The following is a 23,278-nucleotide window of genomic DNA, read 5'->3' on the forward strand; positions in this document are numbered from 1 at the left end:
ATCCAGCACGTTAGGACACGATACTCTAAACCATCAAAACCAAGATCACCTTATAGTTTAATGAAACCATACTTTGAAGTTTAAAGGGGATATTTGGCTATTTAGTCGAACGAGAAATCGAAACTCAGCACGTTAGGGCACGTTTTCTCGATTTTCCAAACGCGAAATATTGCCTTATTTTAAAAGTTTAAAAAGGATATTTGGCTATTTAGTCGAACGAGAAATCGAAACCCAGCATGTTAGGGCACGTTTTCTCGATTTTCCAAACGCGAAATATTGCCTTATTTAGAAAAACTTTCCTTTTGATGTTTGGTGTTAACATATGTGACAAAACAATAACGAATATAACAAGTTAAGGATAAATAGTACAAACAATCATAAAAAATGGAATAAATAAATATAAGAGATGAATCAAACACTTAATAACAAGTAAGTAAACGAATAGAATTAAAATGTTCTTTTAAAATAATGATGAACATATACGCAAATATATAAATAAACATCGAGTAAAAAATAAAAAAATGTGTGTTTCTATATACATATTTTAAAATAATAAAATATAACAAATGTATGAATTATAAGATATAGGTACATATACGTATTATAAAATGTATAGATGTACGTAGTTTAAGATTATAAAATATATATAACGAATATATGTATGTATATATGTTATAAAATAATAAAAAAACCTATGTATGTAGACACATTCATTACACATATATAACAAAGTTTGAAGAATAAGAAAGATATAAATAGCATCGATATAATGTAAATAGAGTAATTAATATAAAGACAAATATCTTTGATATTTAAATAAGTAAATACAAATAACGTATAACGTATAACAACAATAAAACAAATAATAATAATCATGATAGCAATCAAAATATTAATATTATTAGTAAAATAACTAAAAATAATAAAACAAATCGACTAAATTGCATTTAGAAACAAAACTTGGGGTCTAAAGTGCAAATAAACAGAAAAGGGGCCACCAGGGACCAAAATAAAACCCGCTGAAAGAGCGAGGAACCAAGGGCGCAAATATCCCCTAAGGAAAAAACGCGCCGATCCTTTCAAGTCGGGTCGAGTCGCGCGGGTTAAAGCTCGAAACGGCGCCGTTTTGGTGTAAATGAAACTACGTCGTTTCATGCTATTATAAAAGCCCCCCAAAAAAAATTCATTTTCAGCCCTTGCTTCGAAAAAAAAAACTGAAGAGTGGCTCAAAGCCTCTCTCCCTCTCCTCTTCTCTGGCCAATAGGGCCACCATCTGTCCGTCGGCTACCCGCCGGCCACCGACGACGGCACCGCCGTGCATGGTGGCCGGGAAACCTAAAAGTGCCCCTTTTTAGCCCGTTTTAAGCCTAGATTTTAGATCTAGAAGACAAATGCCTGAAAAGTAAAAAAAAAGAAGAAAAGATTCGACCTTTGTCCCCTTTTTTACCGATCTCGACGCCGGGAAAAAGACCACCGACGGAGGGGCCACGGGCCGATTCTGGTAAGTTTGTTTTCCTTTTTATTTGTTAAAACACTTGTAAAGAAAATAAATAAATAAAAGATGAATAAAAAAGAAAACAAAAAATAAAACAATAGAATCTCAACATTTTCAACTTCTATTCTGTTTTTGATTTTTATATGTACGTTTTTTACAAGGAAAATCGAAGAAGAATACAAGGATGGTATTCTAGGCCTTTATAGCCGAGATTACAACTCTCCATCTCTATTGTTTTTGTTTTTTTGTGATTTGTTTTCTTCTTTCTACTGTGTGTTTATTGCTCTTTGCAGGTGGTGTGCAGGTGGTGTCAGAGCATGCGGATGAGGCGATAGGCGAGCCGCGACAGTGGCCAAGGGCGTGCGGGGAGGCTGAGCGGCGCACATGGGCAGTAGGGGCTGCTAGGTTTTCTCTGCTGAAATGTTTTAGGTTGCTTGGGCTAGGTTTTTGTAATTTTTGGGCCTGCTAGGTTTGGGCTTGTAGTTTTTGGATTTAAATTTGCTGAGAATGGACTGCTTTTATTTTTATTATGTGGGTAATTCTGTTGGTATGGGCCCGGACAAAAATGGGCTCTTACAGGTGTGATTTAAACCCATGACATTTGCATGGATAAAATTTTACTACTTACTTAATGCTTTATTTTGAGTTGATATTACAAATTAACACAATATTAACTCGAGATTGAAGTCAATACCATAATAAATAATTATATTACATTCAATATTCTTAATATGATAGATACATGTTTAAATGTAGTTTTAAACTCAATGTTTTTTTCTTTTTCATTTTAATATAGTACATCATTTAGTTTATGACCTGATAACCGCCTCTGGCGGATACATCAGCCACATCAAAGAAGACAAAGCGAAAATGTTAAAAAGAATAAAGCCACCCCACGGATCATCATGGCTCATGCATGCTCTTGTTTTTTATAAATAAAAAAAGAAGAAGAAAAAATGTCGTTTGCCTCACTTTGCTAAGCCAAGTGCTTCTCTGCACAACTCTCCAGCCTTATCACATGTTTGAGAAACAAAATATCAGTGACCTCTGGATTCAGTTCCTTCACATGTTAATGTATGCCTCGTGCCTTACGGGACCGACTACCTGAAACATCTGCCGCACACCCATCTTTGCTTTCCTCTTCTTAGATGGGCATGTGCTTTGCAACCTTATCATACATAATCCACTCCTTACAGATCATCCTTTGTCCTCAACTAAAGCAACCGCTAATGTTGTTCATCTCTTCAGGTTCTCCACTTCTGTTTTACAAAGCCAACACACAAGACCTCAATTTGCATGTCTTTCCGGACCTTGTTACATTCAAAAAACTATACGACATTAAACAATAAATAATATTCTGTATTCAGTTCCCAAGATAAATGAAAATCCTCTGCTTCATGCTTCCTTGTCTCCTTTTGGACACAAACTGCACAGTAACAACCATTACCCATAGATTCCGTTCAAGGACTAGAGCTAATATTTTTAATTCTCCAACATCTTATCTTAAGGTAACCCAATATTCTTTAGTCTATGACGGTACAACTCGCTGTTGGTTCTTTGAAGAAAGACATGAATTTCAAACATCAACATGTATATATATGAGTAATTATTATCATCATCATCAAAGAATCAGAATGACTTATTGTTAATTGAGAACATGGTACTATTGGAGAGGCAAAGAGGCATGCAGTTAGAGTATTGGCCTGTGTTTGCTGTCTAAATATTCCATCTCGTTAACGTTGCCCATCTTATGACCATGAGAATTAAAAAAAGAATTACGGTTTATCTAGTGTTGCCTTAAAATACTACAGAAAGTTAGGTCACCCACAACGCCATCACATGCGTTTAGTTACCTTGAGACGAATATGCCAAGGGTTTCCCTTGTTATAAATAGCTAAGGTAGCGAATCATTTGCAAATTAAGCTTTCAGAACTGGTAAAGTAACTAAAAAATGGCAGCCTTACCTCCCATCTCTGATGTACATCAACCCGTTAGGTCGATTAGTTTACCCTCCAGGGTCCATCCCACTTGTGTTAAACTTGAAGCCGCACTTAACCATCTAAAAGCCTGGAAAACATCCTCAGTTTCAACCAGTACTGCTGGTTTTTCCGGTGAGACCATTCGGATTGGTCTAGTTGACCTTGCAGATTTGTATAACTGTGTCCGAGAAACCATCACCTCTCCTCAAACCCAAAGATCACTTGTTCAGTATCAAAACGGGAGACTCGTAGAAGAGGCATTAGATGAGTCCGTCACATTTCTAGACACTTGTGGCAAAGCTAGGGATCTATTGTTGGCGATGAAACAACATGTACAAACCCTTCAATCGGCTCTACGCCGAAGACGTGGAGATTCAAGCATTGAAACTCAAATTGCAGCTTACATCAACTTCAGGAAGACGGTAAAAAAGGAAGTAGCCAAGTGCCTTGGAGCATTGAAGAAATTAGAACGCAGATTCGTTTCCTCGTCCACACCCTTGGATGTAGACCGTCATCTGCTAATGGTGGTCAAAGTCCTAAGAGAAACAACCTCCATTACCATCTCTGTTTTTCAATCTCTCCTGCTCTTCCTATTAGTTCCTTCGATGAAGACAAGGGTTGGAGGATGGTCAAAGATTACAAAATTAATTCCATTACTTTCATCTGAAAGAGACCACAAGATGATAAATGAAGTTGGGGCCGTCGATCTTGCTTTCTGCTCCATCAACGGACAGTTGAAGAATGGTGGCGGCATGGTCGAAGTAGACATGTTGCAGAGGACTTTGAAGGCTGTCGGTGCCACCATTGATGGCTTTGAAACTGGATTAGATTGCGTTTTTAGGTGTCTAGTTCAAAACAGGGTCACTTTTCTCAACATCATCACTCATCAGTGATGCCAAATTGTTGTGTAGTTATACTTTAGTTGAAAGTTGGATATATAATACAAATAGAATTAGACTTCTATAATTCTCTCCATTTTGCTTTCGTATGGTTGTTTAATCATTGAATGCATAAAACATCTTCATTATAATTTCCAAAGACTTAAGCTAAGGCTAAATCTATAAGGATACAAAGGCAGTCAGCAGAGACAAGACCAGCCCCTTAGACCTTATCATTGAATAGTTTCTTCTCTTGTACCGTGGCATGATTGCCTTAAATTTAATAAAAAATTGTGAAAAGTTAATAAATAAATATAAGTACCAACTTATTACGAATTTAAAATAGGAATCTTTTCGTATTTTAAGAATTATCTTCAAGTCTTTCAGAAACTATTAAAACATCAATAAGTTAGGCAAATCCGATCAATAATTTGGGCATTCTTTTTAAGGGTAGTAGCTTAGATTTTTAATGTCTTTTAAGAAATTATTGGAATGGTAGAGTTTTTAATGTCTTTTAAGAAATTATTGGAATGGTAGGGTGTTTGACTGTTTGTTTTAGTTAGTTCTTTTAGGTTTTTTTTTCCAAAAAAAATAGTGAAGCCTAAGTTTTAAATATTTAAAAAGGAAAATTCAAAATTAAATATAGCCTACCAACTAGTAGAGGATTGGTAATTTCCAGATTTTCATGGAAAGAGCAACAGCTGTGATGACTAAAGGCAAATCAATGATTTACACTCCTTATTATTGGCACACGTGTTGGCATAGAGCAATACGTGGTCTTACCTTATTACCCGAATTAGATATGCCATGGATGGCTTAAAAGATAGAAAAAAAGTGGGTTGCTTTTAAACAACGTCCAATGGGCGAGCAAATAAAACAAAATGATGGAGACAAGAGTAGTACAAGCCACTCGTGCACACAATATACTAGCATAAAAAGGGTTGCCAATTATGCTATTATCAAGATCTTGGAATTACAATATCCTAATTAACTATTACACTTTGCCATTTGGTTTATGTAACAGATCTAGATCTCAATCTCGAGAAATATTATTAATAAACACCTTTTGCTGTTCTAAGGTTCTTACAAATGGAGACACACCAGGTAAGCCACATATGTAGAAAGTGAGACAGCTGCTACTATTTTTTATACTTTGGGAAGTTGGGATAATGTGGCAAGCAGGCAGGGAGGCAAACTCTTTAGGTTACATCCAAAACATGACACCTCATGCATGCATGCATATTTCTTCATCATTTTGGTGAATGACGTGACATGGTGTCCGGATTCAAAGGTGGGAAAGCCCATGCTGGCTCACATGATTGCTCACATTAGAATTGCTTAGCATTCAATACTTATATAAATAGATATTCCCTGGTTTGGTTTTGACAGAGACCATCTCAAACTCTCAAGCTCCGAAAGAAGAAAAAGAGCAAACTAAAAAAAAAAATGGGTGGCAAATACCATGTAAGATCAATCAGCTTGCCTTCAAGGTCACATCCTACCACCCTTAGAATCGAAGATGAGCTCAACAGGCTCAAAGCTTGGGAAGCATCATCACCTTTGACCACATGTGAGTCGATTTTTACATGTCTTTCGGGATTGGAAGACTTGTATCGATGCATGGGCGATCTTCTCAGCATGCCTTCGACACAACAAGTCCTCTCCCAGTATCATCAACATGAGAAATGTGTTGATGAATTGTTGGATGGATCTGTGAGGCTTTTGGACATTTGTGGCATTGCAAGGGATAACATTTATGAAATCAAGGAACATGTTCATGCTCTTCAGTCAGCTCTCCGAAGGAGAAAGGGTGATTCGAGCATTGAGGATAACATTGTTAACTACACTAAATTCAGGAAGCAAATGAAGAAGAAAGGAAAGAAATTGATCACAGAGTTGAAGCAAATGGGAAACAAACTTGGAGCATCACCACTCCTCCTGGACCAGCACCAGGACGAGGACCAGTATCATCATTTCTTAGCTGTGATTCGGGTCCTAACACAAGTTAATGCAACCAGTGCTTCAATCTTCCAATCATTTTTCTCATTTTTATCGGCACCAGTTTCCTCAAAGCAAACAAGATGGTCTGTGGTGTCAAAGTTGATGATGCACAAGGGGGTAATATCGTGTGAAGAGAATGTAAATGAATTGGAAAGCGTGGATGCTGCACTTTGCAAACACACTTCCGATGTTGAGAAGATGCAGATGGCACATAAAAGATTGGTGGAGTTGGAAAGTGGGATTGAGGGCCTAGAGAAGCGTTTGGAATGCGTGTTTAGGCGGTTGATCAAAGCAAGGACATCTCTCTTGAACATGATCTCTCAATAGAGATTCCCAAATCTATTTGTTGTGCTGAGGCATCCAAATTTTAGAGGACATGCCCAGAGATTTTTTATTCCAATCTGAATTCAAACCAATTTGTACATTACACACAAAAACTATTGTTATAGAATGATATATAAGTTACGTCATTGGATCATACTGGCATGTGTTTTGAATTTCATCAAAAAATTATCAAAATGCAAATTTAGAGCTAAAAGAGAAAAAAAAATGAAGAATAAAAATATATTTTTTATAAAATTATAAAATTAAAAAAAAATCATTATACCTTTATTTAATAATTTCTCAAATCAAGAATCACCTTCAAAAATTGATCCAAGTTGAAACTAATAATATTAGAAACACTCCATATGAATCAGTATCTATTGAATAGATGAACTTACTTTGGAATATCGCATGATTATTGATAAAACGTTGTTGAGAAACTCATTGCATGCTTGTTTGTGTCTACACTTTTGTAAATTAAGGCAAGAAATGTTATCAAAGTTCTTCAGGTTTTCTTTTGTAAATTATAGCGTCCATGTAGCTAATATTTCCATTAACCGGCAAACTTCCATTTTCAATGACCCAGAGATATTTTAGCAACACAAAGCTAAGGAGAAAGGCAACAAGAGTAAAATAAAAAAGCGTAGGAAACAAAACGCATTTCAAGAATAAGGAGAATTGATATGTCGATAATATTAATATAATAAGTTATGACGATAGAGTGCAACGAAGACAAGAGCTTGGGGATTCATTTATAAAGACTCTGATGACAAGGAGTTTTAAAAAACATGTAGAGGATATGAGAATGCAAAATATGACTACAACTATTCTACTAGGGCAAGTAAACGACTATTGGGATCTAGTGCCCTTAGTGTAGTGATTATGTCTATGTACTTGTAATTTTTCGAACAAATTGATTTAATAAAACTCTATCATTATCATTAATAAATTTTGTATATGTGGACGGATCGTAACGCGAGAAGATAGTTTGTATTAGTAGATAATCTAAAACAAGTCTTTAGTTTAATCGAGATTGAACAAATCGATTAAAATACTAATATGCCAACTATCAAGTCCAAATGAGGAGATACATTATCTTAGGGATTGGAGCGGATGACTCCTAGAAAGTAGAGACATAGGTGTGATTGTTTGGACTAACAATATATTAGATAGGACCCAAGTTAAATAAATCCTATATCCGTTTATGGATTTATTCGCTTGTCACATTCATAGTATGGTTACCTTAATCCTAAGTAAATGACAGACAATGTGTGCGTAACTCGTATGCTTTGATGTATTGATAGTCTTAGTTAATGTAAAGACCTAGTTTCCAATGATATCGAAAATTATGGTTTTGGGACCCCATTTCCGTAAACTGAGCCCGTAAATATTAAGTGCAAATATTTACGGAGTTAGTATATAGGTGAATTGAAATTTGGATAGTCAATTTAGTCGAAATTGTGATTAATTAAGGCTAGAGACTAAATTGTAAAGTCCAATCGCTATATATTTTAATTATAAAATGGCTTGATGACTTAAATTGCAATTAATTCAAGGTTCAAAACAACAAATATACCATGTTAGGTCTTAAGTTAGAGGACGGTAAGGTTTTGGGATTAATAATTTAATAATAAGGTTTATTAAGTAAATTAAGGTTAATTAACCATTTAAGTATAGTATAAAAGACAAATTAAAAGGGAAAGAAATCAACTTTCTTTCTCGTCCAAACCGTACAAAGAAAGAAATGAGAGAGGAAGCCATTTTTGTTAGGTTCAAGCTTTTAGCTTCAAAATTCAATTAAGTCTTTAGTTATTTTCTTGTAATTTTTATAGATTTGAGGTCATGGGAGCTTGATTTAGCTAGCTCATGTACCAATTTGTAAAAAAATTAAAGTTTTGAAAGTTGTTATTGTTGAGAATTGAAAATTTTAGGTGTTACATTGATAGAAATTAAGCTTATTTTAAGAAAATGACTAAATTGTAAAACTTAATTGATAGTTTTGTATATTAGGGACAAAACTGAATAAAATGTAAAATTTATAGTAGGAATAAGAAATAGGAGGTCTCTAATGGGTATTTGTGAAAATGGGTTTCAATTTCGAGCTATAAATTGAAAGTTAGGTTAGTCCCAGTTTTAAAAACTAAATTAAATAAATTGAAAATTTTATATAAATTGATAATTGATTGTGAATTGGTTGGTTATTGATAGTGTGATATGTTTTTATATCAATTCGTGGCTAACATCGACCCGAATTCGTCGAGAGGGAAAGGAAAATCTAAAGTCGTCAACGAGTAGTTCGAAATTCTGGTTTGTATTTCTATGATTTGGGAACTATTTATTTTCCACATATGCATGTCATTTTGCATTATATGAAGTTCGAGGTGAGTTATTGGTAAATACTTGAGCTGATTGATTTATTTGAGATTGATTTCCAATACAAGGACTAAATTGAATAAAATACAAATTTTATGATTTACTTGATATATGATAATTGACATGAAATTGTAAATAAACTATATATACTGAATTGGAAGTTGAATACTCTATTAGTTATTCGGACCGAGTCAAATATAGTTGGCATGCTATAGGGTCAGAGTATTGATTGAAAACTATCGTTGTCGGGAAATTTGGGGTTAAAAAATAATCAATTTGTGAAAGCCATCGTGGCTGGGAAATCCGAAGTGGTAATATGTCCTTGATAGTGTCATCATTCTCGAGGAACCCGGGGTGATGGATTCGTATATTCATTCCAAGTCCATGGTGGTTAATATGGTTATAAATGAATGAATTACTTGATTTGTATGTGGAGTAATATATATGAAATGGAAATACAATTGGTGAAATGAATTGAATATGAGCCCTAGGGGTCGGTCGTGCATTAATGAGTCGATAAGCTTGAAAACGATATAAAATGTGGTATGATATGAGAAGTATGTGTACATACATGTATGTTAAAGATGAAAAATTATGTATATAATTGTAATTAGATATAGTGATTGAATTGAATCAAATAGTTTATGGAATTATTGAGAAATTGTTAAACTTGTATGCAAATTTAATGAGTTAGTAAATGAAATTAGTTGTATACTTGCCTTGTGAAAATGGAAGTGTTTTACATAGAATTGTAAGGAATTAGATTAGAAATTTAATGTATACATGTTTCTTAATTGAGTGTATTGCTCAGTGTACGGTTTTGTTTTCTTCATATACAGGTTAATAGATTCTCGAGCTAGTGACAAGTTAATTCCAGCATCTAGTGGATGATTCCCAACTCACCAAAGTTTGTATATCCCGTTTTAATTTAAGAATGGCTTGTACCTAAGTTAGGTCAAGTTTTGGTTTGCTTCTAAATTCTTGTATCTTTTGAAGTTGGCATGATAAGGTGTAAATTAGGCTAAGTGAACATATTTTATTTATAAGTCTTTTGCATATATGATCTAAATGGTATGAATGGTTGATATGTTAAAGATTAGTTGATTATATGTATGTATGTATGTGTGTGTGTGTGTATGTCTTATTATGGTTGTATTTAACACTTCCATCATTATGCCTTCATATTTTTTGTTTATTATTTATTATCTTCGTTTATGGCTCTTATTATGGTTGCTTATGTGGTCATTATCATTATTATTATTATGGTTCCCCATATTATTATTTGTATTATTATGGTCTTTGTTTATAATTGTGATTCATCGCTATCAACGCTATATGTTTTTATATTATGCAATATCATGTTCTTGTTATTTTGAATGTATATTGTACTATAGTTACGAGCCATGTATAACTCCTTTTACGTATTAAATGAATTCTCTAAGAACCTAATAAATTAAACGTACATTTTTGAGCATTTCATTTCCCTTTTATCCAAATTAAAAATCTCGAAATAAGACAATGATTTGCGTTTTGAGAAATTCGAGAAATCGTACCCTAACTTACTGGGTTTCGATTTCTCGTTTAACCTAAATGACAAAATATCCTTTTAAATTATGACTTTTGAATAAGTAAAATTTCGTGTTTAGATTCGAGAAGGTCGTACCCTAACTTACGGGGTTTTGATTTTCACGATAAATCTAAATACACGAATATTTTAAACATAAGTTTTTTTAAAACGATCTCGTAAATTAATAAAATATCGTGTTCTAACTTACGGAATATGGTCTTTTCCAAAATCGAGATAATCAAATGTCTTTCAAATAAGTAAATTTTTTGGCATGTATTCTCGTATCGGGAATTCGATACGTTATGTCCTAACGCATTGGATATGACATTTTGTTTTCTCGATATGAGGATTTTTTCTAAAAAATAATGAAGGTAATATTTTGCATTTGGAAATTCGAGAAAGCGTGTCCTAACGTGCTGGGTTTCAATTTCTCGTTCGACCAAATAGTCAAATATCCTCTTAAATTTAAACCCATATTATTCCAAATTTTTTAGGATCGTATTTTTAAAACTCTTCAAAGTTTTCAATCTTCGACATTAAGACACTAATTAATCAACTAGGTACCAATTTTGGGCGTTACGAGGGTGCTAATCCTTCCTCGTACGTAATCGACTCCCGAACCTATTTTTCTGAATTTCGCAGACCAAAAGCATTGTTTTAATAAATCTAAATTATTTATTAAAAACAACCGTTTTTCGAGGCGACCCAATCACACCTCATCAAAAAAGATTGGTGGCGACTCTCATGTTCTTTTTTGTTTTCAAAATCCAAGTCGACCCCATTTTATCAAAAAAATGGTGTCAACACACTTTTGATACACCAAGGACTTATATGACCTTAGTTAAAGCCAAAACAAACATATACCAGTTATGTTTCAAGCATAACATTCAATTATACCAATTCTAACTATTCATCAACTTAGCTACCTTATTTTTCTCATTTTGTAATCTTCCACATGTCAAAGCATATAAGCTTATATCATCACTCATACTATCATGAAACATGATTAGTGTCATACATTTACCAAGTCAAACGGAAATCATATTACAAAGATTTAACCATGCCACAATTGCCATATAACCAATCCAAAAATCATCATTTTCACACTAAGGTGCCTCTATATACATGCCACAAACTTTGGATTCTAAAGAACATAATTCTACCATCTTTTGATAGTGTGTGATTCCCACTGATCTGGCTCGGCAAGTTCCGCAATGTGACAATCAACAAGGAAAGGAAACAACTAGAGTAAGCATTAAAAATGCTTATTAAGTCCAAATGGAAATACTATGCTTACCTTGATCATTTATAAAAATAAAAACTACCTATCACTTTTGCATACAATTTGGCTATCTTTGGCAAATAATGTTTTAACTAATCACGTGTCAACATTAACATTCAAATAAGTTAGATATACTTGAATATCATGAATAATATCAATTAATACCAAAGAAATTTCATGTCACATAAAAAACTATAAACATATATCATTTCATATCAATACATTTTTAAGTTTTTCCATTTCAATTCAATGAATTTTGCCTGATGGAACTATAGTAAAACAGACCCGAATACACGGGTGAACTGAGTTGCTCACACAAACTGAAAGTACATCAAGTTACCCATCCAAGCTAAAATTATATTACATATGACCCGAGAATCTATAAAACATGCTAAATCTCGTTATAACAAGTAAATTTTTTTATCAAGCGCGCGTATAACCTATTGGCATGTCAACCGTATCCTAAGCTTTTACTAAGTTCACATGGGCATCATTTTCGTATATATGTCATTACCTATCCCTATAATAATCAACCATAATTCATATTGTACCTTGTGCATGACCAAATGTTTTCATTTACATGCCTTGTAATCAATCAACTTTCACATTTGTACCTTGTACTATTACATAATATGATCACATAACATTTCAATTCAGTCCATTATTAACCATACATGCAATTTTCACTAGTGTTCTAATTATATCCAAACATATATATGAAATCAAACACAAAATTGCACATAATATAAAATAATATAGTAAGTTCCACATGAACTTACCTATTCAAAATGTGAAAAGAATGGATACTTCAAAGACTAATTCATAATTTTTGTTTTTCCCCTATTAGCTCCACTTTGATCCAAATATTGATCTATACAATTATTTTATATCCAAATCGATACTAATCACTTTCATACAATGTTATGATATGTATGAACCTATATAAATTCATTTTTTCGATTTCCCTCATATTTTACATTGTATTCAATTTGGTTTCTAAACTCGGGATAAGCATAACTTTCAATTCCTAGCTTCAAATTAAAATTCAATTTCATATATTCTCATTAGAGACCTTATACTTTATATTTCTAACATATTTCATGTCAAGTTTTACATTTATTCAGTTTGGTCCCTAATGTAACAAAGTTAACAATAAGTTAAATTAACTTTACAATATAGTCATTTTCATAATCTAAGCTTAAAATCTATCAATTTCAAGCCTAATTCTTCAAGAAATCAACAATGAAAACTTTTCCAAACTTTAACGGTTTAATAAATTGGTACATTGGCTAGCTAAATCAAGCTCCCATAACCTCAAATCTATAAAAATTACAAGAAAATAACTTAAATATACCTTTTAATTTATGGTTGAATGTCGTGAAAATTTCTAGGTTTTCTTCTTTTGTACTAAAAGAAAATAGGTGGAAGATGAAGATGAAAATTTTCCACTAACTTAACATATGTCTATAATTGGATTAAAGAATAATCAAGTTAGTTTAATTAACATAAACATAATTTAATTAACTTAAATTAACATTAATTAATCTTAGTGGATTACACCATCATCATCCACTTTCTCCTATTTAAAAATGGTCTAGTAACCATTTTGACCATTTGATTAATTTTTATTTAAGTCCTCAAGCCTTTAGTCTGTTAAAACTCTATATTAATTGAACTTTTACAATTTAATCCCTGGGCCTTAATTAATTATTCATTCGATAAAATTACTTGACCAATCTTTGATATATTTTTATAACAACTTCATAAATACTCATATTTAATATTTTACAGATTCGATTTACGGAATAGGGTTCTGAAATCGTATTTTCCAATACCATTGAAAATTGGACCGAAACATAAGGACCTACATATCACTTAATAGAGAATAAATTTAATTTTTATTTTATTTTATTTTGTTTTGTTTTGTTTAAGATTATATTATCATTTATCAAACAATATATTCAATATTTAATTTTAAATAATATACCAAATTGATTTTATAACTTAAATTCAACACTTAATTTTTCAATATTTATTTTTTCAACACTTTTTTTAGCACTTAATTTTTGACTTTATCAAATATATCATAAGTCATCATAATTTCATAAGAATAAGTTGACTAAATTTATTTGCTCATAAATTCTGATACAGTACCGTTGCCATAATTTTAACGGGATTAGAATTGGGCTGAGAAATAATTTAATTAGTTTAATTAATTAATTAAATGTGTAGAGGCCCAGTTTAGCCCGGGAAATAACAAGGCCCAAATGGCCCAAAACTTTACACATTTTCAGTAAAACCTAACCCTAACACCCCATGTGCGCTCATCCATCTGCTGCCACCCTCGGGCGCACTGCCCGCACCTCGGCCCGAGGTCTGCTCCTCTGGCGCATCTCTTGCACCAAAATGGTAGGCTGCCTCTCCCCTGACCACTTGCAAGAAAAGAGAAAGAAAAAAGGACTACCGAACAGAGGCAAAAACATAATAGAACATCAATGAACTATGTAAATCGGCTATAAAGGCCGGGAGTAAAAATGTAATAGGGGGTCGATTTTTGAAGGAATTCTGAATACAAAAAGAGAGTTTGAAACAAAGAAAATCAAGGTGCCATTTTTATATTTATTATTATTATTTCGAAAATAAATAGTATAAAAAATAAAGAGTGAGATCCCTTACCTTTAACGCCGCGGTCGGAGGCTTCTCCAGTCTTGAGGGTGGCTGAGACGGTGGGCTCGCCGCAAACCCCACCGGCGACTGCGGGGAGCCGAAGGGTCCCTTAGTCTTTTTTTCTTTTTTTCTCTTCGTTTTTTAGGTCTTTTGGACCGTTTTAACCCCAAATTCGGGCTCTACTCGAAAAGAGGAGCGAAAGCGGAGATTTTGGTTTTTTTTTACCACCTCGGACAGTGGCGCCGTCGCTGGCGGCCAGTGGCATGCGCGGTGGCCGATGACCGGACCCCTGGCCGGATTCTGGGGAGAGAATGGGGCTTGAGAGAATTCTGTTTTGTTTTTTAGAGGTGGGGGGAAAATGAAGGATTTTTTAAAAAAATTTGGCCTTTATAGCAACATGAAACGGCGCCGTTTTGAGGAGTGAGCTTAGAGGCCAAAACGACGTAGTTTTGGCCTCAGACCCGACAATCGACCCGTTGACCCTCAGGATCCACGTGTTTTCAGCGGAAGGGCTAATTTCACTTTCAGCCCTTCCGCTTTTTAATTAGTTTTCAATTCAGTTTTGCATTTCTTTAAATTTACCTTACAATTTTATTATTATTTCATTTTAATCCTATAAAGAACGACGACGTTTATATGATAGGGGAATATTTCCATTTCGGTCCACGCACCTTTGCGCGGGTTTTATTTTAGTCCCTAGATCGGCCCTATCTTTTTTTAAGAAATCTGCCCTAAAGTATTGCCCAAATTGCAATTTAGTCCTTGGCAGCTTAATTTCGATTTTTTCCCTTTTTTTATTTATTATTTTATTTATTTATTTTTAGCTATTCACTTTTATTTATTGTTTATTTTTTATTATTTCTTCAACCTTTTACATTTAAAATAAATTTTAGACTAGATTATTATATTTTTATTGTCCCTTTTATTATTATTTTGATTGTTCCTTTATTTTTTATTGATTTATCATTTCTTTAAATTATTAGATTTTCATGTTATGTTTATTTTTTTTCTTATTATTATGGGGTTCCTATTTTCATTTTATTTTATTTTATGATGCTTCATTTATTGTAGTTGCAATTTAACAATCAACATCACATCATTAATATTGTATCCTATTATTTACCTTTAAATATTTTATCCACAAAGTATTTTGCATCATTTCATTATTGTTGTGTTATGCATTATGTTTTTAAGAAAATTTATTTGTTCTCTTTCACACTATGTTTGACTAAATTAAACCTATGTCCTATTAAGTATCACATTAGTTCTTACTTAAATTCAAAAAAAGAAAATTTTTAAAAATAAGGCAATGTTTTGTTTTTGGAGATTCGAGAGATCATACCTTAACTTATGGGGTCTCGATTTTCTCATTGAACCTAAACAACTGAATATCCTTTTGAGATTAAAAGACATAAGTTTTTTTAAAAAAAAATGCAAGCTTATCCTCGAAGGTCCATTGTGTCGCGTCCCAACGTACGGGGTGTGACATTTTACGGTCTAGAGACGAGAGGGTCTTTAACGTTTATTTCGATTTATTCAAGCAAATCTTAAGTAAAATTAACATTAATACAAAAAGAGATCGTATTTTAAATTTTCGTTCAAATTTCAATCTTCGACATTAAGACATTAATTAATCAACTAGGTATCAATTTTAGGCGTGATGAGGGTGCTAATCCTTCATCGTACGTAACCAACTCCCAAACCTGTCTTTTTGAATTTTGTGGACCAAAATCGTTGTTTTAATAAATCAAGTCGTTTATTCAAAAACAACCACTTTTCGAGGTGACCATATCACACCTCATCCAAAAAAAAGGATTGGTGGCGACTCCTGTGTTCATTTTCATTTCCAAAATTAAAGTCGACCCCGTTTTAAAAAAAATGGTTTCGACAAAATGAATAAATAATTTTTTAAGATAGGAAAAATATTTATTAGGCTAAAAAAATTTATATAAGTTGGTTTAAAAATTGGATAACACGCATAATTGATATGGTAAATGACGAGGCCCAAATAAGACTGATTTTATAGGGAGAGATAGCAAACCCTAATCCCATAAAGGGCTTGCCCCACCCCCACCTTATACATTCCTAGTAGGAGTTGATTTTTTCTATTAAAATATTATTATTTTATTACAACTTGTTCAATTAAAACTCTTGTTATTTTTATCTATAAATATATATTAGGGGCTAGGTACGTTGATATTCGATTTTTTAGCCCTCAAAATTTTACTAAAGTGTTCATTGATTTGTGAATAATGCCCACACTCTAACAAACCAAGGTCAATGATAGTGGAGAAGATCGAGTGGTCGGAAGCCATGAACAACTTATTCTGTCTAATCCAAAACACATGTACTATTCAAGTAAATGGTTTATTGATATAAACATCCCAACCGGTCGGCTTTAAAGAAAATTTTTAAATTTCCATTGTGTTTAATTCCACTATTTTCAAATTGATTTTTCCAATATAGTCCAACAAATATGGAATGCTAAAATAATTAAATAAAATTATCTATAATGTTTATTTTCTTATTATTTTTATTAGCAATCGTATTATTAACTATTTTTTTGGACTAATATATTATATATGATGATTTATTTTCATTTTTATTACTCGTTTATATTTTTTTTATCGTATTGATATTTTTTATAGTAATTAATATTTTAAAATATATATAAATTATATAACTGTGTAATTATAATTTATAATTACGAATTGTATTATCAAACATAATATATAAAATTATGACATAATTACACTCTATCAATCAAACATATTTAGACAATTAAAAAGGATTGTAATTACAGAAAAGGTTACTGTCCAAATACACCCTTGTTAAGTATTAATGCAGTCCCTATGTTGTAATTAACATTGAAGTCTATATAACCAAGGAAGGCTTACACAACGCCTCCATGCGTCTTTGCTCAATTTTTCCATTATTTTATAACTGGTCAAATTTTAATTCTAATCCTTCTATTATGATCACTTTTGAGATTTAGTAATTTGACACTCTGCTCTTATAACGATATTAGTAAATATAAATATTTATTATCTTCAACTATTTTAATTAAAATGTTAAGGATGTTGTAAGGAAGAATTTTGTTTTCGTCTTAAAAAATGCGTTTTCTTATAAAAGGAATGCCCTAAGGTTTCTCTTCGTGACACGTGTAAAATATTTATTTATTTTTTTAGCCTTTATAAAATGATGGTCAAATGATAGTTTTGATCCTCATATTATGCACAAGTCTTTATATTTAACTTTTACATAATTTGATCATTTAATTTTACAATAACATTAGTTAGTCCAAATTATTAATATCTTTAATTGTTCGACTTAAAGTGCTGGCAAGAAAAAAATATTTTAAAAGCACATGGAAATTTATTTCGACATAATAAGTTAGAACGAGTATTTTAAAAAAAAATTAAGCTCAACATTGTGTCAAAAATAATAAAAGGTGTCAATTATTTAGATTAATTAATGATATTATAAAATTGTAAGGGTCAAGTTATGTCAATTTAAAGTACATATACTAAATTCTAAATTTAAACATAATGATGAGACTATAACTATAATTTAATATGTCATTCGCCATTTGATATAATAAAAAGTGTAACCTTTTTAAAAATTTTAATTTTATTAACCATTGAATTTAAAATTTTAAATTCAGAAATTAAAAGAATAAATTCATAAAATTAAAATTAAAAATATGATTACTAAATTTTAAAGGTATAAAATTCAGGGATTCTAACTATATTTTAATCTTTAAATTTTACTTTTGTCAAAAAAAAAAAAGGGTAACCGAAAAACAATAGTAATATATTATTAACAAATAAAAAGTCAGACGTAGAAAGCGAGACAACTGTTGCAATTTTTAAACTTTGGGAATTTGGGAAATGTGGCAAGCAGGCAGGGAGGCAGAGTCTTCATGTTGCAGCCAAAACATGACACCTCATGCATGCATACATATTCTTCATCATTTTGGTGAATGACGTGACATGGTATCCGGGCTCAAAGGGGCAATGCCCATTCTGGCTCACATGATCGCTCACATTGGCATAGCATAGCATCCAATATTTATATAAATAGATATTCCCTTGTTTGATTTTGACAGTGAACATCTCAAACTCTCAAGCTCTGAAAGAAGAAAAAGAGCAAACTAAAAAAAAAAAAAAATGGGTGGCAAATACCATGTAAGATCAATCAGCTTGCCTTCAAGGTCACATCCTACCACCCTTAGAATCGAAGATGAGCTCAACAGGCTCAAAGCTTGGGACGCGTCATCACCTTTGACCACATGTGAGTCGATTTTTACATGTCTTTCGGGATTGGAAGACTTGTATCGATGCATGGGCGATCTTCTCAGCATGCCTTCGACACAACCAAGTCCTCTCCCAGTATCATCAACATGAGAAATGTGTTGATGAATTGTTGGATGGATCTGTGAGGCTTTTGGACATTTGTGGCATTGCAAGGGATAACATGTATGAAATCAAGGAACATGTTCATACTCTTCAATCAGCTCTCCGAAGGAGAAAGGGTGATTTGAGCATTGAGGATAACATTGTTAACTACATTAAATTCAGGAAGCAAATGAAGAAGAAAGGAAAGAAATTGATCACAGAGTTGAAGCAAATGGGAAACAAACTTGGAGCATCACCACTCCTCCTGGACCAGCACCAGGACGAGGACCAGTATCATCATTTCTCAGCTGTGATTCGGGTCCTAACACAAGTTAATGCAATCAGTGCTTCAATCTTGCAATCATTTTTCTCATTTTTGTCATCACCAGTTTCCTCAAAGCAAACAAGATGGTCTGTGGTGTCAAAGTTGATGATGCACAAGGGGGTAATATCGTGTGAAGAGAATGTAAATGAATTGGAAAGCGTGGATGCCGCACTTCGCAGACATACTTGCGATGTTGAGAAGTTGCAGATGGCACATAAAAGATTGGTGGAGTTGGAAAGTGGGATTGAAGGCCTTGAGAATCGTTTGGAATGTGTGTTTAGGCATTTGATCAAAGCAAGGACCTCTCTCTTGAACATCATCTCTCAATAGTGATTTCCCAATTCTATTTGTTGTGCCGAGGCATCCAAATTTTAGAGGACATGCCCCGGATATTTTTATTTATTTATATAAACTCCAACCATTTGTACATTACACAAAAATTATTGTTATAGAATGAAATATCATGTGTTTTATCTTCTGCTGATATTGAGATTTAATAGTTTCTCCCCCAGTTTTGGTAGTTGAGACCTTGTCAATTTCTCTTAGACTTCAGAAATGATATATGGGAGAAAGTGATAACAGGAAAGGATTAGAGACTGCGGAGCAGATCTCTCAAACTTAGGTTCATAACTTCAACTAATCTGATATAACTATATTAAGTATGGTTCTTGTGGATTATTCCATCCATCCTCTCCATTCGAGTGAAATAAAGAGTTACTTCATCAGCTTTTTGGATTACATTTTTTTCTCTTTTAAATCAAAAGCTAAACTAATCATCCATTTCTACATGTCTAACAAAGCAACCGGATAATTACACGTGGTGTACTACATGTACCTCATGCTGGTGTGATACATTTTGCCACATTATTAAATATTTTAAAATTAAAAAATCTCTAAACTAAATAATTTTTAGTAATTATTTTAAAAAAACCATGCCCAATATGTATCTAGACATGGTTTTAAAATAATTATTAAAATTTATAAAAAGAATATAAATTTTTTGAAATTATTTAAAATTTATTAAAATAGTGTTTAAAATAAGCCTCAACAACTATTTGTCTAAGTTTATTCTAGAGTTGTTTCTTAGATAATTATAGAAAATTAGTTAATATTTATTAACGATGGTAAGAAATTAATAAAATAGAACTTATCAGCTTAATTAGCTAAAAACATCAATTGGATTAAAACGATATCTGTGTATGTTATATATGGGTATGTTTGATTTCTTTAAAAATGCATGCGTATATGAATTTTAAAAACTTTAATCATTATTTATAATTATTAGAAATTTTAAATATATATTTTTTATAATTATTTAAAAAACCACTTTAGAATGAAGTTGGATGATCATTTGTCCAAAGTCGTTCTAGAGGTTGTTTTTAAAATTTTTAAAGTAAATTTTTAAAAACTTTAAAACTTCTTATAATTTTTAAATAATTTTGGAAAATTGTGTCCATGATATACCTTTATGAAGCTTAACCCATGCCTTTTTATATGAGTGAAACAGAAACTCAAGCAAATGAATCAGAGAGATGATTCATTATCAGAGAGAACAAAAGACATCTTAATTTTTTTAACATTTGACAAACCACAATATTCCACCTCATCAAGTTCCCAGTGTTATTTTTGTAAATTAAGAAAATAGCTATTCCGAAGAAAGAAATAAAAAACTTCCAATTCTTCTTGTTCGGTTTATTAGAAAATTTATATAAATATTCAAAATTGAAAATCCATTTGACATTGGAAAATGGGCTTCTTTGATCCAAATTGAAGCCCGAAAAGCTGATAGGATCCCCATCGGATTCTTCCCACGTGTCAAATCACATAACGGTTACATTGGTCGCTGTAGAAGAAAGTGGGACCCAGACAATGAAAAAGGATTTAAGTATTGCTGAAAAAACAGTGTATCCCAATGCCCTTTTTGCCAATCCAACCGTTACAAATAGACACCCTTCTTCTTCTTCTTAGATCCTCTGCAAGGCCAAGGGTGCAAGCCATGACGGTCGCGGCTGCCGCCACTGCACATTCCAAGAAGCTCATGAAGCTTACGCTCTCTCTCTTCGGAAATGGCTTCAACTCCTCCAATTGGTACCCTCCATTTTCCTTAAAAACCAAAAAGAAGAGAAGTTTTTTTTTTCGATTCTGGCTTTCCATTTCTTTATTTTTGTTTTGTTTCTCTTGTTATTTATCCAGCAAAACGGCTGCCAAAATGGCGGTTGCAAGGATAAAGCTACTCAGGAACAAGAGACAAGTAGTGGTGAAACAAATGAGGCGTGACATCGCCTTGCTTCTTCAGTCTGGTCAAGATGCCACCGCCCGCATTCGAGTATTCATTTTGCGTTACTGTTTAGTTCACCATTAGTAGCATTACGCCATCATATATATGGATTTAAAAGTCCTCCTATTTGTCTTTGTCTGTTTTGTTTCTTATATTGGGAATGGATGTTTAGGTTGAACATGTCATGAGAGAACAAAATGTTTTGGCTGCAAATGAGTTCATTGAGCTCTTTTGTGAGTTAGTGGTAGCCAGGATTTCCATCATCAAGAAGCGTAGGTGAGGCAGCCTGATGACACCATGGGTTACTTTCTATAGATTTTCTCTTTACATAAAATAAAATGTTCCTAAAGCAGTCCAACTATTCCAGGGAATGCCCTGCTGATCTGAAAGAAGGAATTGCTAGTTTGATATTTGCGGCCCCAAGATGTGCTGAGATTCCAGAGCTAATAGAAATTAGAAACATTTTTGAGAAGAAATACGGAAGAGATTTTGTAGCTGCTGCCACTGATCTGCGGCCCAACTGCGGTGTTAATCGCTTGGTTAGCTTTCTCTTTTATCATGAATTGTAGGATATCAAATTTAGCTTGCTGTTGAGAATACTGACATTGCCTTGCTTGTCTCTGTGCCTACAGCTGATTGACAAGCTCTCAGTTAAAACTCCTACAGGTGAAGCAAAGTTGAAAGTCATGAAGGAAATAGCTAAGGATCACAACATAGAATGGGATACAAGTGAATCAGAAAAGGAGCTGCTCAAGCCTCCTGAAGAGCTTATTGTTAGTTCACAAGTCCATTCATTCTAAGCTCATTTCTTTGTCGTTCTAATATAAACTAATGTGCTTTTCTAATTGAATAGGAGGGGCCACGTAAATTCGTTAGTGCAACCAGCGTACCTGTGAAACCTGCTACAAATCATTGTCCCGAACCAAAAGAGTCTATGACCAGGTAACTCTGCTCTAGGTCAGTTTTCAATCAAAAATTTTCAGCATCAACTGTTTCTAACTTGTTTATATTCTTTGTTCTTACTAAAAATAATGTGGCAGAGGAGAAGAGGGCCATAATCGTTTTAAAGACACGGTTGCAGCTGCTGAAGCAGCAGAAGAATCTGCAAAAAAAGCAATTGCTGCTGCACAAGCTGCTGCATATTTGGCCAACCGAGAGAGTAATCTATTTAGTGAAGCATCTGGTTGTGTAGGCAACGCTGCTCGAGGATCTGTTCCAACTTCTCCTGGAGCTAGGAGAATGAATGAATCTCGGAGTTTTGGGACGTTCTACCCTCCAAGTACTGAGGATGTAAGACCCGGCAACAATGGAGGTGGAAAGACCTGTAGGAGACACAGCTACAATCATGCCCCTGCTGCACATTCAGATATAAAGTTTGATGAATCAGATTGTGATGAAGAAATAGAAATTGAAGATTATCCTGGTGGCAGCACTGATCTGCCACCACCAGTACCTTCTCTTGAGAAACAGGATTCTTCTATTCACCGTGTACACCCAAAATTGCCGGATTATGATGACCTAGCAGCTCGTTTTGAAGCTCTCAAGTATCGCAAATCACTACCATGAAAATCAGATGCTTGTAACCAATTTTATTGAGATTCAGATATTATTATACAATTTTATGAATGCATTTGTTCTGTATGTACTGTCCTTGAGAAAGGAAATAGAAGATATAATAATCATATATAGTTGATGTCAATTTTTTGTTTCTG

At 33.1% G+C, this 23,278-nt stretch overlaps 3 protein-coding genes and 1 pseudogene across 4 annotated transcripts; all 4 read left to right on the top strand.

Annotated features, from left to right (window-relative positions):
- The first annotated feature begins 3,446 nt into the window (after positions 1-3,446).
- On the top strand, positions 3,447-4,367 carry LOC107912861 (uncharacterized). The gene has a single exon (XM_016841215.2). It carries the CDS (start codon positions 3,447-3,449, stop codon positions 4,365-4,367), a length of 921 nt encoding a protein of 306 aa, XP_016696704.1.
- Positions 4,368-5,723: 1,356 nt separating this feature from the next.
- Positions 5,724-6,831, top strand: LOC107911326 (uncharacterized). The gene has a single exon (XM_016839186.2). It carries the CDS (start codon positions 5,799-5,801, stop codon positions 6,678-6,680), a length of 882 nt encoding a protein of 293 aa, XP_016694675.2. The 5' UTR covers positions 5,724-5,798; the 3' UTR covers positions 6,681-6,831.
- An 11,858-nt stretch (positions 6,832-18,689) lies between these two features.
- On the top strand, positions 18,690-19,764 carry LOC107911325 (uncharacterized; annotated as a pseudogene).
- Positions 19,765-21,176: 1,412 nt separating this feature from the next.
- LOC107911040 (IST1-like protein) lies at positions 21,177-23,265 on the top strand. 2 transcript variants are annotated; one of them, XM_041106422.1, is made up of 7 exons: positions 21,177-21,376; positions 21,482-21,614; positions 21,739-21,842; positions 21,934-22,105; positions 22,199-22,339; positions 22,420-22,508; positions 22,607-23,265. In XM_041106422.1, exons 1-7 carry the CDS (start codon positions 21,201-21,203, stop codon positions 23,130-23,132), a joined length of 1,341 nt encoding a protein of 446 aa, XP_040962356.1. In that variant the 5' UTR covers positions 21,177-21,200; the 3' UTR covers positions 23,133-23,265. The 2 variants fall into 2 exon arrangements, with proteins under 2 accessions (XP_040962356.1, XP_040962357.1); XM_041106423.1 differs by having other exon boundaries at positions 21,193-21,376; positions 22,423-22,508.
- Positions 23,266-23,278: the final 13 nt, after the last annotated feature.

Source organism: Gossypium hirsutum, chromosome D11 (assembly GCF_007990345.1).
Source record: "Gossypium hirsutum isolate 1008001.06 chromosome D11, Gossypium_hirsutum_v2.1, whole genome shotgun sequence".
Lineage (NCBI taxonomy): Eukaryota > Viridiplantae > Streptophyta > Magnoliopsida > Malvales > Malvaceae > Gossypium > Gossypium hirsutum.

What these genes read in the sequence shown, in the direction of transcription:
- LOC107911326 (XM_016839186.2), top strand. Translation starts at nt 5,799, where the DNA reads ATGGGTGGCAAATACCATGTAAGATCAATCAGCTTGCCTTCAAGGTCA.
- LOC107911040 (XM_041106422.1), top strand. Translation starts at nt 21,201, where the DNA reads ATGCCCTTTTTGCCAATCCAACCGTTACAAATAGACACCCTTCTTCTT. An exon ending in ACTGCGGTGTTAATCGCTTG is followed by an intron (nt 22,106 to 22,198) that starts GTTAGCTTTCTC and finishes CTGTGCCTACAG; the next exon opens with CTGATTGACAAGCTCTCAGT. An exon ending in CCAAAAGAGTCTATGACCAG is followed by an intron (nt 22,509 to 22,606) that starts GTAACTCTGCTC and finishes ATAATGTGGCAG; the next exon opens with AGGAGAAGAGGGCCATAATC.
- LOC107912861 (XM_016841215.2), top strand. Translation starts at nt 3,447, where the DNA reads ATGGCAGCCTTACCTCCCATCTCTGATGTACATCAACCCGTTAGGTCG.